A 17911-nucleotide genomic window follows, 5' to 3' on the forward strand; every position below is an offset into this window, starting at 1 on the left:
TTTGTGTAGGTCATGCTTGTAGGCAACGTTGCTTGGCTATCAGCAGAACGCACCTGCTTTGCTAAAAGCCACGCTCACCTCATACTGGACATGCTGAGGAGCAATGCAGGTCTTAAGCAGAGCTAACCCCGGGAGTGATCTGATCCTACAATGAAGTAGCACAAGGAATGCAATAACAGAAGCAGAGGGGAGTGGGCAGACTGGACGAGCTAAGTTAGGCAGACATTTTGGAGGGAGAGGGATACTTGTGTGATTACCACAGAGTCTTTGTGAGGGGGGACCGTCCGATGGTCAAGGCTGCCGTGCGCCTGCCTCCCCACCCCGCTGTGCAGTCTAGCCCCAGAAGCACACGGACACTCCATTCTCCCCCAGCCGTCCCTGCCTCACTCCACAACCACATGCAACAGCAGAGGGAAATACCTGGGAAGTGATACCATCAGCCCTCTACAACGGGGCAAGCCTACAGCTGACTGAGCTCCTGGGGGAGAACAGAGGCTCTTTGACAACACCGCCCCCTCCTGCTCCCCCACTTGCTCTCCTTTCCCTCTCGGCTAGCCCACGCTTTCTCATTTAGCAGTCGGCAGGTGGTTGGATTTCACTAAAAAGCTCTTTTCCCAGAGTCTCTAGCATGAGGGGAGAGGCGGGGGAGCAGGGAGGGCTCTTTAAAAATAGATCTGTTCAGTTAGCGACAGGCTACACATTCACACTGTTAGTTCAATGTGAAGGGACTCCAAGGGCTTGGCCCTAATGTTAGCTTGACTGGAAACGGCCAACTTATCTACAACTGGCCTTTGCAGCAGAGTCGGCCGTCCTGATCCAGTCGGAGCCTACAGACTCTAAACTATAAACCCTGTTGCTGTTTTAAAAAGATAAATGAGTCAAGCTGGTGTTGAGCTGCATCAAAACACACAGTAACACAAAGTAGCTGTAAAGTCAACAGCCAGTCAGCAAAGCCTCCAGTCATAATTAGGAGAAAATTTGCTTTTGCAAAAAGATAAAAATAAACAGAAGATATTTGACTGATCATAAAACAAGTTCCTCCCTAAACGGCTCACATGAGGCCTAATAATAAGACTGTGTTAACTCTGCGGGAAGTAGCTAAAAATGTCAGAATGAGTTAAAATATGTACATTTGTATGAACGGAAAGAGCAAAGGTGATAGGCTAATAAAACAAAACAACAGAAAAATAAAGTCAGCTCCATAAAACTAAACAAAAAATAAATTCACAGCTCTGCTGACAGTTGCTAAAGGTCTTTGTTTTGAATGTGAGTAGATTTAAACTGCATCAAGCAAAGGAGTAGAGACGCTGGTGTGAGGAGGCAACACTTCCAGTAAATTCCTCTCTGCTGTAACTGGAAAAGGTGCAGATGGAACACACCTTAATGTTACATGCACCCGTGCTTTCAACAGAGGTCAACTGTCTTTGACGTCTACAGGAGATCTCAAAGCAGGGTGTCAAACAGCACTCACTGTTATGGCAGGAAAAAAAAACCTGTCGGAATATAACAGAATACTCGGAATAAGCCTCCTGTTTGTACTGCCCTGGTGGTGAATGCTGGTCAAACATCACGGACACTGTTTGTTTTTCCTTTTAATTGTCACTCGTCGGCTTTGAAAATGTGACATTTAGAAAGAAAATAAAAAAAAGGTCTGAAAGGCAGATTTGAGTTATACAGTCAGTCCTGGGTTTATAGAAAGAAGCAGAAGGGGGGAGGGGTGGGGGGTATGCAGCTCTGTTAGAGTGTCAGACATAATCCTATTGCGCACACACACACACACACTTGTGTATCCACACACGTATACACAAAATCCCCAGGGTCCTGTGGTGGCTGCGGCAAAAAGCAACAGCTTTCTCCATCCACAAGTCCCTCAACACTCACACGCCCAGGGTGTTTTTCTCAGAATATTCTGCCCTGTAATAAACACTGCTCTGCCATATTATGACAGAGGAGGAGGGTTATCATTTGGATTCTATGGAATCAAGGCTGTTTTATTTAAAAAAAAAACAAGACATAAGAATGTCAAACTACCTAGAAGACACATGTCAAACTCAGGGCCCAGCAGTGTATGTGTCCCACAACAGCTGAACATGGATATATATTTGTCTAATTTCATCTAATTTAACCAGCACGACTCTCATCCACACCTTGACTTTCAGTGACTGAGTTCAAAGCAACAACATGACCTGCATTGTTTAACACAAGAGTCAATAGGCTGTGGTTGTTGTGAAAACATATATATGTTATTTAAATCATTAATTAAAAAAAAAAAGCCTTCAGGTGATTTGCTGTTTCTTAAAAAACCAATCAGCATTTGATGATTTTGTTGCTGTTTTTACAGCTATAAGCAGGAGGAAGTCAGGCTGTAGTTCAGTAGAACAGACTGAGATTGAAACTCATTTAAAATTGTAATTCCAAAACTGCAATGCATTTCTAAATGTGTGCCACATACTGACCCCCCCCCTTCTACTAAGTATATTCTCACAGCAGGTTTGTGGCTTTGATTTAGTTTCATCTTCCTCCTCACTCACCTCAGTACCGTCCTCCTACAGCTACATTCTGGGTGATTAAAATGATCTGGCTTCCTATTGTGTCTCCATTTACTGTGGAGACACTGCACAGAACACAATTACAAGCAAACAGCCTGAACACTATCTAGTTTACTAATTTCTATTATTATGTTTGAAGAAATAAACCTGAATAACCTTTAGCTTTCTGCTAATCCAACGTCAGAGTTTATCCAGAGTGAGGAGTACGACCCAGTGACTGTGATCGTTAAAAACTGATTCACATTAAGGTCATTGAAAAGCCAGAACTATTGATTAAGATAAGTGCATGCATTATAACGGCTGTATTTTATGGGATTGAAGTCTTTGTGCATGACATGAGTTGTTGCTGCCGCCAGTGTTGTTAATCCGAATTTGGTCGGGGTGGATTGGTCAGGTGGTTTCAATGAGCTGTCTACATTATTCAACAGTGAAGACGTAGACATGTTATAACAGAGAGGCTCCTGCAGTGGAGACAAAGGAGGAACAGTATGACTGCAGTTACAGTATGTCTGTCTGTGTCTGTGTCTGTTCCACTGTGCTCCGTCTGTCACTTCTCATCTCATACCACTGTGTTAATGCTCCGTCTGTCACTTCTCATCTCATATTTTATCAGACTTTCTCTACTGTAGCAAAGAAAAAAATTATTTAAAGTGGACACAAGACGATGACCAAGGACCAAACAGACGATGGAGGAGAGGCTTGAGGCTTGATTTGAATTAAACCTGTTATTTTAAATTGACAGCACAGTGTATCTATGTACAGTATATACAAACTAGTACATACTGTATACTGCGTACTCCCCTCTCGCAGTACGCAGTATCTAAATCTGGACTTGGCTCTGGGGGTGTCTGACCGGGCCTGGTTTAGTGGAGCTTAGCCACGGGACTCAGAGCTATTATGTGTGTTCATCCTAGCAACAGACCAAACATATGGCTTGGGATCCGGCCTCCAGTCCACTTGCCTGACAAACTTTTTAATAAGCAGCGTAGCTAGATGTTAGCTGCAGTCCCTCCTACTGCCCCCCTCCCCCCCCCGCACCCACACCCACNCAGCCCCTTCTCAGGTCAATCAATGGGAATTAAGCTGCTCGACCTCTCTTCAAAGGATATGAGGGCTCAGCACAGAGATTGGTGGGTGTGGTGGGAGGCTGGGAGCCCTGACAGTTACAGCTTTAGATTAAAGGTTAATTCTTATGTCTAGTGATGGGGTTGCTTGATTTAAAAAAACAAAACAAAAAAAACATTATTTTTATTTACAATTTGTTTTCAGTGAAATTCTAGCGCTCCCTGTTGCAGCTTCTCTTCCTAACGTCTGGGTGGTGTAAATCCCTCTCCGAGGGTGGTCAGTTTTACATATTGCGCGTCGCTAGATGGCTATAAAGGGATTTAACATTTAGTAAAGCATAATCCATTGCAGGCTTTGTGCCCGCCTAAGCTGCACAAATCAAATCTGATTGCAAGAAGGTTGCTACCAACGAACAAAGCAGGAGGAAGAATCCACACTCTCTCGCGCACGGACACACACTCAGAGCTTATCACTGGAACAATAAACAGAAGAGACAACAGGGGGTCAGCAGCAGAGGTGGAGGATCTTCCATTTTGACAATAGGAGGTAAATTACAAACTGGAGCTGCAGTGTTCAGGCTGCCAATCCTGGCTCGTGGCTAATCTGAACCAGTCTAAGAGCTCCAGTTTACATGGTGGGAGCAGGATATGACACATGGGCCACTCTGGACCTGTCAAACTAATTGAAGGAGAAGACGAGGAACATAAATATTCCCCACCAAGCAGACACCAGCTCCGCTGTCACTCAAATGTAGAAATATAAATATGCAGCCAAGCAAATCCGCTGAGACGCTCGACTTTGTTTATGTGCCTTTTGAATGTTTCATTGATGTGAGTGACTGCTTCCCATGTTTCTACCCTCATCTCTCCCACCGCCGTCGACTCTCTGCATGACTGCGTTATGAGACAAAGCACTGGTGCTCTCTCTATTACACGTGAAATGTGGAGCAAAGACAATCGTCAGTGCAGTCCACTGCGGAGTGTTACACCAGCAGAAATGAGAGTGTAAGCAACAACAGGGTGTGTGTTCCAGGAGCTCCACTCACAGAGATAATCCAGCCAGAAAGATAAGGCACCAAAACACAGAGTCTACTGGGTGGTGAGGGCTGTCTGGTTGTTTCCATGAAACTACTTAACACCTTATTCACAGGAACCTGTTTAATCTGTATTCTTTCCTCTGCGCTCAGTTTTAATCACCATTAGCTCTAGTCTTCTGTTGGTTCATCTCCAAATATTCAGGACTATTAGTTGCGACACGTACTTTCATTATATGCACAATGCCTGATATGTTGTATTTGGGTGGGTGTAACCGGCCCATTCATGAAACTGGATCTGTGGGTAACACTGTGCTCTGCCCCGCGGGGGAGTTTTTGGTGCCTACTCAATCACACAAGAGCCCTGCCCCAGTTGGGATTCAAACCAAGCAAATTGTCCGTTCACAAGCCAAATTCTGTCACGCCTAATCCACAGACTGGCCAGAGAAAGCCCTCGAGGGGTGGGGGTGGGGTTTATTATAAAAGGTTATTATAAAAATAAATAAAAAAAAATATGTCCAAAGTATTGAGCCAAGAAAAAGATAAGATGCTGCCTGGTTTCCTCGTTTAGGAGAACATAAAAGGACAGCTGGGCTTTTGCATCAATTTATTTACGAGAAAAAAAAAAGAAAAAGAAACCTGAAGAACTGACTGTAATGACTTCCATTTCTCTGGTTACATGTCTAAACAACAGCCCTCCCTCTGCTTCCCCTCCTGACCTTTTCCTAGCTGCTACATAAATGAAAAGACACAGCCACAGTGATTTAGCTGCACAGCAGACAGCAGTGTGCAACAATCTAGAGAATGGGAGAGAGGAGGAGAGCAGCCTGCACACATCACCAGCTTCTCTGGCTCCTAACCAACAGTGAGCCTTGACATTCTCCTCGCCATTACAGCCAATTTATAAACAGTAGGTGAAAGACAGGCCGTGTTTACAGCGTTAGGAAAGGTTAGCTGTTTTCTTGGCCTTATTCGTCTGATGTAATGAAGACACTGTATTGCGGCACCAACATCTGTGTGTGTGTGTGTGTGTGTGTGTGTGAGAGAACCACAGTATTGTGAGGCTCCAGAGGAGATGTTTCACTCAGACCCAGTCAAATGTCGGGATGAAATCATTCTCATGGTTGTCGTCACCATCATCTAGTCAGGCACCACTTTGCTTTATCGACTTGGGCCGAGAGACAAAGCAGGGAGTGGGTCAGCTCAGAATTGATCGTAAGATGCATTGGACGCAAGCTGAGAGTGCTGCTGTTAGAGGTGTGTCTTTGGAATATCTGCACGCTCTCCGCAGCTCAGTGCAAGGATGGAAAAAAAAAAAAAAAAAGATCAATCGATGATCAATCAAGCGTTTGTGATTTAATCTGCAAAACAAGCACTGACAACAAGGCTTAAAAAAAACCAACTCGATGTGCACATTTTTTGTAGATTACGATTAATCATTGTTTCAATAAACTACAATTAATCAGAATTAATCATTCCTGTATATTGGGTAAATTTGTTTTGTAAAATTCTGAAAGAAAAAGACAAATAAAAGCAGGCAGACCTTTGTGTTTAACTCCTGCTTTTATTTGAGACTAATGCAAATGATGGCATTGTGTCAAGAGTTGCTTTGGAAACTGTGGTGAAGCCCTTGTCCTCAACAACAATCAGTCTACGCTCCATAGACTTACCCACTGCCCTGCTCTCGGTGAGGCTGGTGTGACGCAAGTCAGGAATCTGACCTCAGGTTGAAGCCGCAATAAACACATGCTGGGCGTTGAGCTGGTATTTTAAGCTTAAGGTGCTTTGGTGTAACTAAAACCTTTTCCTGCAGTGCGTGTAGTTGGAAACATGTTTATTGACTGTGTATTAGAGCGGAGATAAGGTGGACAGTGGCGTTATTGGATAAACAATTAATGAGTTCATTTTGACATCCGTGGACTCACCTCCAGGTCTGTAAACGACGTCGTCTTCTGTGATGAAGGACGTTATCTCTCCATTCTCCGTGCGTTCGTAGCGCGACTTCTTTTTTGGCGTCTTCTTCTTGCCCTTCTTGCCGGCCTCCTCGGCGGTGCCACTGCCTCCGCCCGTGCTGCCGTTGTCATTGTCCTCGTCTTCGCTGTGTTCACTCTCTGCATAGTTCTTGGCTCCGCCCTCCAGCGTACAGCTGCGCCGGGGCCTGGAGCTCTCGCTCTCGCCCCGATCTCCGTCCTGCCGGCGGGACTTACCAGCCTCTCTCTTGTCCCGATCCCTGTCCCTGTCTCTGTCCCGCTCTTTCTCCCTCTCCTTCTCTTTGTCGGCCGTCATGATCCGCCACGTGCCTTCCTCAGTCCTCTCACGGCTGGGCCTCCGTGAAAGGTAGACTGTGAGCCTGGGCTTCAGTCTTCTGAATTTACCAATCAAATCCAGGGAAAATTTGGCCACACCAACAACCCCAGTGTTTCAGAAAAGCTGAAAATGAAAAAGGAAGGACATTTAGAATCAGCGTGTCAGAAACTATTTCCTTACAGAACAGAAATCACTTTAAGTTAAAAAAAAAGTGCCAGAGGAGATATGCAAGCTAAGTTAAAAATAATAATAATAATAAAACAGGCAGCCGTGCTGACTTCAACATCCCAGTATTTCCTGGCTCCCTGCCACATCCACGTACATATACTCTGGAGAGCAGTGAGCAGCTTTATCAAAGAGCAGAACCTTGCAGCTTCCTGCTCAAACATTTCCATTCTCTGAGGAAGGCGGTTAAAACAGGGTTATTAGAGAGAGAAAATATGAGAGTGAGAGAAGTACAAAGGCGACTGCAGTGCACGATGACACAATCAGCTAAAAGGAAGTGGTAACTGTAAACACAATATAGTAGTGGCACAATATGTGTGTGTGGGATTCCTTGGAGATAATCGTAGAGTGGGGATTTTCAGCACAAGACGCTGCTTGTCGCTAAAACAGCCACAGGATAAATGTAGCAGAAAAGCTCAATGACAGAGTTAACTGGCCAGATTCTCTGCAGACCATCTGTGATGACACCGGGCTCAGTTTTGTTCATCTGAGTGTGGACTGTGGCTAACTGGACTGCACCCAGCCCTAGCCCTCTGCCCTGGCTGACAGTCACCGCTGTGTTAATGTGAAATGACAGCACTGGAGGGAAGAACACAGCAATCCGCTGGGTAAGGAATGGAATGGAAGGGGAGGGGGCGGGGGGGTAAGGGGGTAAGCCGAGCTAGTCATTTACCATGTCCATTTTTCTGCCATTTACAGCTATCATCCTTCACTGAAAATAGCTCAGCCGCCACTTGCTAATGCCCTAATGAAATTCTCCATAAACAGTGAAGTGGCCTGAGCTGGAGCTGAAGCCAAAGCCGTTCGAGGCTTTTACACCGCCCATACACACTCCGCCTACAAAGAAGACACCTCATTTACTGCCACTGTTTGCCCCTACAGCCCTGCTGCCACAAATTAAGAAGAAGCAGTCAGTCCAGCCCCCACAGAGATCAGAGCAGGCAGTCAGCTCTGCAGGTGACTACAGACATGTTATCACAACGGCAGAAGGAGCAAAAGAAGGAAGAGATGGTGAACGAGTCAGGTAAACAATAGTGAGGTGAAGAAAAGGAGAGGAAAGGTGGAAGAAAGGTTTTTTTGGCAGGCGCGCAAACACACGCGCGATGAAGCACGTTTGACAACAGCCTCCTCAGCAGCGGGTGCTGTCGTTCCATGAGTAGGCACCAACTGACAGGGCAGCTGCTCTTGTCATCGGCTTCAACAAAAACACCAGGGCTGATTAAACCGCAGCCTTCTCACAACCCCATTAATCACCTAATGATGAGTTACCACGGCGACCACCGGGCCAGCAGATACACAGAAGAACACATTAGCGCGAATGGACGGCGGAAGGGCCCTGGAGAAGGCTAACATGAGTCGGACAGCGAGGAGTCACCACCGTCATGACAACGCAGCACTGCCGCAACACTGCATCGCCCCCTACAGAGTATCAATGATCTGGCTGCAGGTCTTAGAAGTGTGAGAAACAGTAAAACGCTAATGAAGGTGCCATTTAATAGCACGACTCTAATCCCAGCGGCTGCCAGAATCAGTGTATGAGCTAAGCACCTCTTCTCTCCTCTAATCAGTAACATAAGCCTCTTCCACTGTGAAACCCAGGAGGAGGATGCTGAACTGTTGCAAATGGAGGTCTGGCCTATCCTCGTTTGAAGTCGTGGGCGGCTACGAGCCTCAATGTGTCTTTACAGTCCAGGTCCTATTCGTTTGCATCTGGATACACTTTGCATAACTGCCTGGATCCAACTCTTTAAATCACCAAGTGCCTTTACGATCACAGAAAGTAACACATGTGCCCTCCAGTCTCACTTCAGACAGCCAACTTTCATTTAGTCTTGGTCTTTTGACTAAAGTGTAAGTGTGTGATGTTTTTATGTTGATAAAAACTGACTAAACTATGTCTAGAACATCTTATTTGGGCTTTTATGGCATTCGAAAAACAAAGTATGTCAATAACATTACTAAAAGTAAAAAATATTACAAAACAGGGTCGTGGACAAGTGTGTGACAACAACTGTGAGTTGATGAAATGAACACTGTCGCCACTGGTTCAATACTATTAGAATATCACTGCTAAATATCCAAGGCTAACTGTTACATCTGCATCACCACAGGTTTATTAAGGTATATGTACAATCTGCAGATAAATAACCTGAGTGTGTAACAGTCAGTCAGTGAGTGTGTTCTAATGACAGTGGGAGAGAACTGTTAGTGTGTCTACAACAGGACCTTTAAAGTATGGGTAAACATGTTAGCTTCTCTGACCTGGTACAAGTCAAAGCTAATGTGATGAGCTCAATTACTCCTGCATGCATCGTTCCCTTTTATGGATTGAGTGCAACTGCCTCAATTACCTCATCAGGGCATGGACCTGAAGAAGCAGAAGAAAAAGAATTCGCTAACGTTTCAGTTTGAGTCTTTTGTTATTGTGTGCCTTTAAATAACACCAAAGAACAGCAGGTATCTCTGTGTAAACATTTTTAAATGAGCAGCGAATGTAAGACGTAGAAATCAAAGAAGTCGGCAGCGTTGTGGCTCGCTGTGTCTGAAACTGTAGATTGCCTCGTCTGTAGCTGGATACATACAGAGTGTGAAGCTGTAACACTGTGCAAATAAAAGTCATAACGTATTGACAGCTAAAGCAGGAACAATGGAGACAGGAGAGAAAGCCGAGGGAAAAGGTTCTCCGCCCACAGCCTGGCAAACAAAGTGCATCAAAGAAAAGGTTGGTGGTGGTGGATGAATAAGACTGTGAGGGGGCAGGTGAGGCTGGGAACTATTACACATCAATCACTGGGCCAGAAAGCCTTGGAAGATACCAGCTGTCTCAGTGGAAAAAATAAAGGAGGGGGCAGCGGCTGGAAATGGGTTGGGAAGGTCCCAGCCAACAACACCTAATCCTCCATTTACATTAATGCAATGGAGTCAAGGGCCAGCAGCCAGTGGGGCCCTGCTCCAATACGTTTCTCCTCTGTGTGCCTGTTTAAATGAGACCTCTGGCCTGAAGAACCACACAGTTTGTGGCTCGATTAACACATCATCCCCCACAATAGCCACACAGCAGGTTTCACTTACGAGGTTTTTTTTTCCTCCCCACTTTCCACTGAACAGCCTTTAAAAAAACAACTCTTATTAATTCCAGTTACTCCCACATTTATACCCTCTCATCTGCTCTTTGTAGTTCTAATCAAATGCCATCTCTGGAATAAACACATTATCATGCTCTGCTAGTACCTACGGAGTGTGATAGCGCTGTCGGAATTTTCTGTCTCCATTCATATTTGTTTAGGTCAGAGTTCCTCAAATGCTTTTAAGTGAGAAGCTCCTGGACTGGTAAGAATATTACACACCTCACACCGGAGACTTCATCATTTCCTATCAAGCCTGAAAAACTGAATTCACTGCACTTTCAGTCAGAGACTTATAAATAGTAAAACGCGACTGGGGAGGATTTGGGGACGGCTTCGCAGAGGAGTTGAATGAAATACTGGCGTGAATGCAGATTAGGGCAGAACAGTGGTAAGTATGAATACTCGCAGGGTCATTAACAAGAAGGAAAACCTAAAGTGATCTGAATGAACCAGCAAGAGTCACATCGATGCACGGATACTAGCTGTGGCGATGCTGAGCCGCAGCAGGTTTTTGTCAGCTCCAATCCATTACTTAGTGAGATTTAATCTGAGCTGCCAACCAAGCCCCCACAGAAACAGCAGCAGTGAAAGGCTCAGCTGGAGGCAGGGAGACGGCCACTTCTTATGGGATTCTCAAGGGTCTCCTCGTCCTGCCTGTGTTGTCTTACCTGCTGCAATCAAACCTGATTCTCTGAGGCCCTCTCTGTTTTAGTTCACATGGACAGGCCATACACACTTGTCTGCTCCACTTCTGTTCAATCCACTGATGAGTACACATGTTTTTCCCTCATCTGCTAAAGCTGCATTCACAAAGGCACTATTTTTAGCCGGCACCCGGGGACAGTTTAGTAGGTGGAAGCAATGCTTGACAAAAAAAAGGCAGCTTGGGGGCTTTTCAACATCAACATTTAAATCTGCCTTAATACTCCCATGGTTAAGAGCAAAACATTCATGTACAATGACACCACTGTCAACAATGAAAAAGCCAATGTCAAACGAGATAAACCAAGAAAATGGACATTTCCCCCAGGAGACTAATAGTATCTGATACTCTCTGAGCAATCCAAAGGTCCTTTCAACATACGATCATACCAAACAGATCATTAGTGTTTAAGCTATGACTAAATCTCTGATTCCATGGTACAGAGAAGATAAGGAGAATGGTTTTTATCTACATCAAAAATGTAGAAACCAACATTTTAAATTACAGCACACCCCCATCCAAATTGTTATCTCCCATTTGCTGTAAACACACTACAGACTTGTTGCAGTCTAACGCACGTCATCTCTCAGTTCATCACATTCTTCCTGCTAGAGCAAAACCAAATATGCCACTTCCTCAACTCTACCTGTGCTACATGGTATCATGTTTTGACATAGTTCTTTAGTGAAGACCAGGTTTGTCCACTGTCACCATTCCAGTTTTCATTACATGAGGCGTCCCAGCGAAAAATAATGGCATGCTTGTTCTTAGTAACAGTGAAGTATCTCTGCCAATGTGTCAGTGATAAGATGTAGGAGAATGTGAGGTATGTGGCAGCAGACACCACGACCGTGCATGTGGCCCTTAATTGTTTCCTTACATGTGTGTGGGCTGCAGCCAGAATAAAGTTCCTGGTTTGAAATTCAAAATAGATTTCTTCTGTCCTCTGGGGAGGACTCTGACAATTTTTTGTGCATAATATGCTGTTGTAAGAGAAATTTACTCGGAGGTAAAGCTGAGGTCACAAGAGCTTCAAACGCACATAAAACATGTTGATGTCTGCTAAAAATACTATTGTTGTGCATCCATCTTTAAACATGTATCAAGATAGACAGAAAAACGTGTGTTTCATCACATTTTCTCCATTTAATTTATTTCCTAAAAATGTTTTTTCTCAGAAGGAGAAGCTGAGGGTTATCAGATTTCAAGAAAATCTTTCAGGGAATTCACCATCTGAGAACTCAAACGTGTACCTTGACTGTACCTCCCCAAGATGCCCGTCAGATTTACTGTAAGTAGTCGACTTAATTGGAGATGACAACATTTGTTCTCATAGCTTTTCTACATTCTTCACCTAATCACTGTCATACAACATGAGTCAAAACAGAAGCGAATCAAAGGCCAAACCACTTTGATGACAAATTAGTTCTTGGCACCAAAATTGGTCCATAGTATGGGTCAGTGGCTGATTCAGAAGGAAAGTGAAACCTCTTTGATGTCTGTCAGGCATCAGCCAATAAGAGGAATAAACAACACAGAAATGTTGTAGCGTTTGTGGAATCACTGAAGATTCTCAGTTTTTCATTTTACTACTTACAACCACAGTGTTACTGCCACCTGCTGGAATGGTTTGTGATTGCCTCCCACACAGACAGAACACACACGCTGGGTGTTGGGCGATATTGGTGTGAGCAAGTTTACATTTTTCCCAATCCTTTGCCTTTGCCAGCTGTCGAGGCCATGTTGTCAGAGGATTAACACATACACAGAGGATCAGTGTGGAAGATATTTGTGTGGTTTCAGAAACACTGGGTGTAGCAACAACAACATATTATTCTCTGTCCAACTGATTTGATCAGTGATGAGGTGACATTCTTTAACAAGGTAATAGCTTCGAGTCTCCTGGAGGAGATCTTTGTTCCATTTGACTGCATCGCCCTAACCACCATACAACCACCCATCACCATTGACCAGCATTTGATGAGTAAAAGTGATATGGAACCCACCCCCCAATATGAAAGAATGAACGTTCTGCATCATTAGTCATGCAGCATTATCCCACAGTGCACTGCTACGACCTGCAGGTCACTGTAAACAGAAGCTGTGAACCTTCTCTAGTTTGACTCCTGTTTGACCGTGGACAAGGACAGCTTTAGGAAACAGTCAATGGATGGAGGTGGGGGCTGGGGACAAGGGGACTGTGATATTTGTTGTAGTGTTCAGCTACGTCAGCCACTGTTGCAGTCATGCAGAATAGTGATCCCAGGCAGAAGGAGAAGCGATGTACACTGGTATAATGTGACTCATGAGCCTGCAGAGCCTCCATATAACTGGCTATTGTTCTTAAACCACAGACACGGCCAGGGCTGTGTTGTAGCAATCATCGGACTCTGAAAGCGTTTCTGCCGCTGCGTGACAAAAAGGCTGACAGAGAGTGGGCAGGAATGATAAAAACACCACTACAACAAGCAGGTTCTGAGCTCACAGCTCCCATATCCACCGAGGACAGCTCATAAAACATGCAGTGGCTGGGACTGGGCCTCATATACAGCACTGGCATTTTAGTACAGCCTGCCACAAACACACAGGCCACACACAGGGAAAGACTGCAAAAACACATAATTGATTTTAAAGAGTCTAAAGATCCCAAAACTGTATGGGTTTTGACCCCAGGAATGCTCAGTTCTTCAACCCTAAAAATATACATCAGCCGGAGAAAATGACTTTATTTATCCATGTGCTTTGGCAGGAGGAGCCTGGAGCCACGGACTTTGGGGAGAATATGTGAAGGAGGGTGGATATTACTGAGTGTACAGTAGCGATCCAGAGATTAACTCTGCCTGTTCATGTGTGAAATGGAGACTTGATCCCAAACTGATAGTGTGTCGTGCTTCCAGCAAACACAAGCTGCATATTCTTCATCTTTCCAAACACCTTACAACTGCAATATATTGGATTACACAGCTCATCCTTCTCTGCCGTGCAGCAACTGTGGCACATTATTATTGCCCAAACAACAACCGCTAACGCCGGCTGTACGGCTGCTGTTGTCTTCTTTTAAAGCCAAGGTGAAACCAGCTGTGCTGCGGAGTTGCTGTGAATCAGCTTCAGATATTCTTGGAATGTTAATGTTAGGCTTTATCCGTGACAGCCTCACCAGCTCCTCCTGTCACTGAGCCATTAATGACAATGGAAGCACTGCAAGGCCCTGCCTATAGCAATAACGCAGGCTTTCAAACACAGACATTACATGACTGCTGTACATTTCACTAAGTACAAAAACTAAAGATAAATGCCTACATAGCATAAGTGTTTAAAACAGTTTATTTAACATTTATTTCATCCATTTGACACAAAATGGCAACTTGATTCAGAAATAAAATCGGGGTGAAAAAGCTGGCCAGTGAAGTGACGATAGCATGTACGTCTTAGCCGTAAAAAAAAAAGATCAAGAGCACCCAGAGAGAACCATGACACACATGGGAGACGGTGGAATCTCATCACAGAAATCAATAAGTCACTTGAGATTAATTTTTAATGGCTGAACAACCTTTTAGCTCAGTCATATTTAAGTGCGAATATGTTTAATCTGAATATAAAATTGTCTCCATCTCCGTGGAAAACCACCAGGCAGACGATGACGCCTCTCAATAATCTTCTTAATTTCTGCAGCAATGGAGCAAATATTTGTTCTGGATTTATTTAGGTCTATTTGTCAACATGTTAACAACCACGGGTATTTAAATGCGGATGAGTATGTGTGGTGAATTAGGAATGACTCTGATATTATAATTTGGGGGCAGATGTGGTGAACACAGCAGGAGGTTGCCCTGATCTAAAGTACTCTGAAGGACTGCAACCATGTCTTTCACTACAACAACTGTGAAGAGTCACTGAGATATGCCTTATAGTATTCAACAGAAAACTGAGATCTTTAGGTCAACCATAAAAACCAAGTATCACTTCTGTCTCTCTCTATAAGACAAAGTAAAATAATAATCGGATCAGTTTTATACTTGCCGACTAGTCACCTTGTTAATTTTCATTTTTTCAGTAAGGCCTGGGAATCTTTTAATCCCAGTTCAATCCAAAAGCCAGTCAAAAGTGCCACGTCTGAAAGGCGTGTTGAGTCATTCAGACCGACACAGTGGAGCTAATTTTTTCCTTTGTTCAAAATCCATCCTGTTTAAAAACCCAGGGTATATTTACGATCCTGTCAACAGTGAGAATTATTGAATTTCTTTAATGTGAGGCAACTACACTAAACACTATTTTACCGCCGGGGCCCCACGTGGAATTTCCGTTCCAATTTATGACACACTATTCTTATCTAATCCCAATGCTTGTATTGTGTTTAAGCACACCATATGCTGCGCTCATGAATATGAAAACAGCCTTTAATGCTGCTGCTACTGCAGTCACTTGGTGAAAGAGAGCAGCTTTGTGGCAACCCAGTCCTATTAAAATAGCAACTGTAGGCTTATAAAAAGTCAGTGAGAGCACAGTGGCCACAGTGCTGCATTCATCTGTATGTACACATGTGTCAATCTGAACTGTGTAGGCCATTGACACACACACACACAAACAAAAAAATAAATAAATTCACAGACCCTCAGCAACGGTATTTGCAGACCAGGTCAGAATATGTCCTCAGCCAATAAATGGCTAGCGTGTAATGTGCCTTGACCTTCTATCTTTCTCTCAGCAGCTCCTTACATATACTGCCGTCTCTCCTCATATATCACTCGGGCAAATGGCGCCCTTCACCCTGGTCCCTCCTGTCACCCTTTTAAAGGCTGAAGGGACGTCTTTGCCTGCTGTACTCCATCCACTACCCAGAAGCTTCTCTCTGCTAAGTACTAGAGGAAGAGGAGGGGTTGGGGGAAGGGGGGGTCGTCTAAAGGAAATTCTGCAGTGAATAATAATGTTTCATAGCAGCCCCCCCGCCAGCCCTCCTTTATTAGCATCAAACAATAATTAATGGAGAACCAGGGCCACTCAGGAGACTGCTTTTCGCTTTCCAGAACAAGCAGGTCAATGTGCCCTTCAACCCTTCCTCTCTGCTTGACGTGGAAGCAGAAGATACTTCATCCCACTGAAAACACTCTCCTTGCTTATTTATGATGTCAGTCGCTCCGCTGGAGAAAACACAGCATTTCTGCTACCCTAAGCAAAACAAAATGGACAGATCACTTTACACAGCAAATGACTGCTTCCATCTCCACACCTCTTCTCAGCAGGCCAACCTAACAATTCAATAATGAATATGAAATGCCTCCTAATTGATGTCTATAAGAGTTTGGGAAGCTGAAAATACAGGATATTGGACATGGCCCTGACTTGATTAGGTTTTTGTTTCACATTAGAAAAAAAAATAAAAAAATATCACCGATCAGCAGCAGCAAAGCCACTGATCGAATTAGCTTTGCACTGAGAGTTCCATTGATCCCGGCACTCATCTGTGCAGATGAGGCCTGGAAAAGCAGCTGGTAATCCAATAGTAGGGATAGGAAGTGCTTCAAGGACTCTGCTGCTTTAAGTCCACCTATCACCTACATAGAACACAGAGATGTCAGGCGGTGCCACTTACTGGACTCGTTAGAAGCCACGGTGTGTTGAGGGCGCAACTAAAAAGGGCATAAGTTGTATCCTGACCAAAAGGAAATGTACTTGAAGTACTTGAATGCTCTAAGTAATTGACTTCAATGCAGTCGCCAAGTAATGAATAAACAGGATGAATCAAGTAAAGCTCAGATCAGTGCTTAAATGAGCAGTGTGGTTCCCATCAAAGTCCTAATACAGGCTTCGCTGTGTAACCTCGCCAAGGAGCTGAAGCTGCTGCGCTGCTATATAAAGCTGCCATTAACTCAACTGTGTTCATCAGTTAACATTGGGAGGAGAACGGTGTGAAAAACTGCCTCTTTTACAACGTGACTAGTTTGACGCGGCGAGCATCGATGCGCGGTCGATGCAATCAGTTTTGCATGAAATGAACGACATTACACAACAAGCCAGAAGGCAGGAAGCATGTGAAATGTAACAGAGAAAAACTGAGGTGGCAGAGGATGAGACACGCAGTTTTTTTTTTTTACTCGTTGGAGAAGTGGTTCATGTTTCTGCTGTGCATCAACTTTAATACATATATGGATAAATGTGTGTATACAAATACTAATATATACATATATATAAAATCCATTGGGGTTTCATGGGTGAATCCTCATTAACGCATTGCAGAGTGCATTTCTCTCTTCTTCCTATCAGTGCAACAATAAGATAGTAAGACGAAGCCCTCAGCAATCCAGAGACACACCACAAACACACACTGCTCTCAAAACACACTAATAACCTTGGGCCGCCTACCAATGCTTCTACTTTATGAAACAGTATGGGCTCTAAATAGAAGCTCCATTTCTCACCCTCAGTCTGTAACAGCTCTATTTCAGCCGCCCTGTAATCAAATATTTATGTTCACAGAGTGACAGATCGTACCAAGGTGATAACCATTTAAAAAAAAAATCCAGATCTGGGGCTTTTTCTGCTCTTTACATCCTGCCACCGCCGCCACAACAGAGACATATTTTAAAAAAAAAGATTATCTACAAGTGTCTCTTTAATCAGTGTGTGGCAGCAGAGCAGAAATGCCTGACTAACAGTCCCAGAGGAGCACATTTCTCTGAAGCTGTATCAGTGAGAGAATCTTCCTTCCTGACAGCAGACTGAGTGAGAGGGGGAGAGCAGGGTTGAGAATAAAAGGTGTGCTAATACCTGCCTGTGATGTCCTTCTCCACAGCGCCAGAACAAAGAGCTGCATTCTGAAGTGGCAACACGGAGCTTTTAAGGTCCTCGGTTGCTATGTGTCCTTTGGCTTTCTGTTCTCTTTGTTTTACTTAGTCAGAAGGAT

The 17911-nt window shown here is 44.2% G+C and overlaps 1 protein-coding gene across 7 annotated transcripts in view; it reads right to left on the minus strand.

The window, feature by feature from the left end:
- Positions 1–17911, minus strand: part of rerea (arginine-glutamic acid dipeptide (RE) repeats a) — a 151762-nt gene that overhangs the window by 78519 nt on the left and 55332 nt on the right. For all 7 annotated transcript variants that reach the window (XM_008318819.3, XM_017036011.2, XM_017036010.2 and 4 more), the window contains one exon: positions 6573–7077. In XM_008318819.3, the coding sequence (XP_008317041.2) occupies positions 6573–6933 (361 nt within the window). In that variant the 5' untranslated portion in view covers positions 6934–7077. The remainder of the gene's footprint in view (positions 1–6572; positions 7078–17911) is intronic.

Source organism: Cynoglossus semilaevis, chromosome 10, assembly GCF_000523025.1.
Source record: "Cynoglossus semilaevis isolate Cse_v1.0 chromosome 10, Cse_v1.0, whole genome shotgun sequence".
Taxonomy (NCBI): domain Eukaryota; kingdom Metazoa; phylum Chordata; class Actinopteri; order Pleuronectiformes; family Cynoglossidae; genus Cynoglossus; species Cynoglossus semilaevis.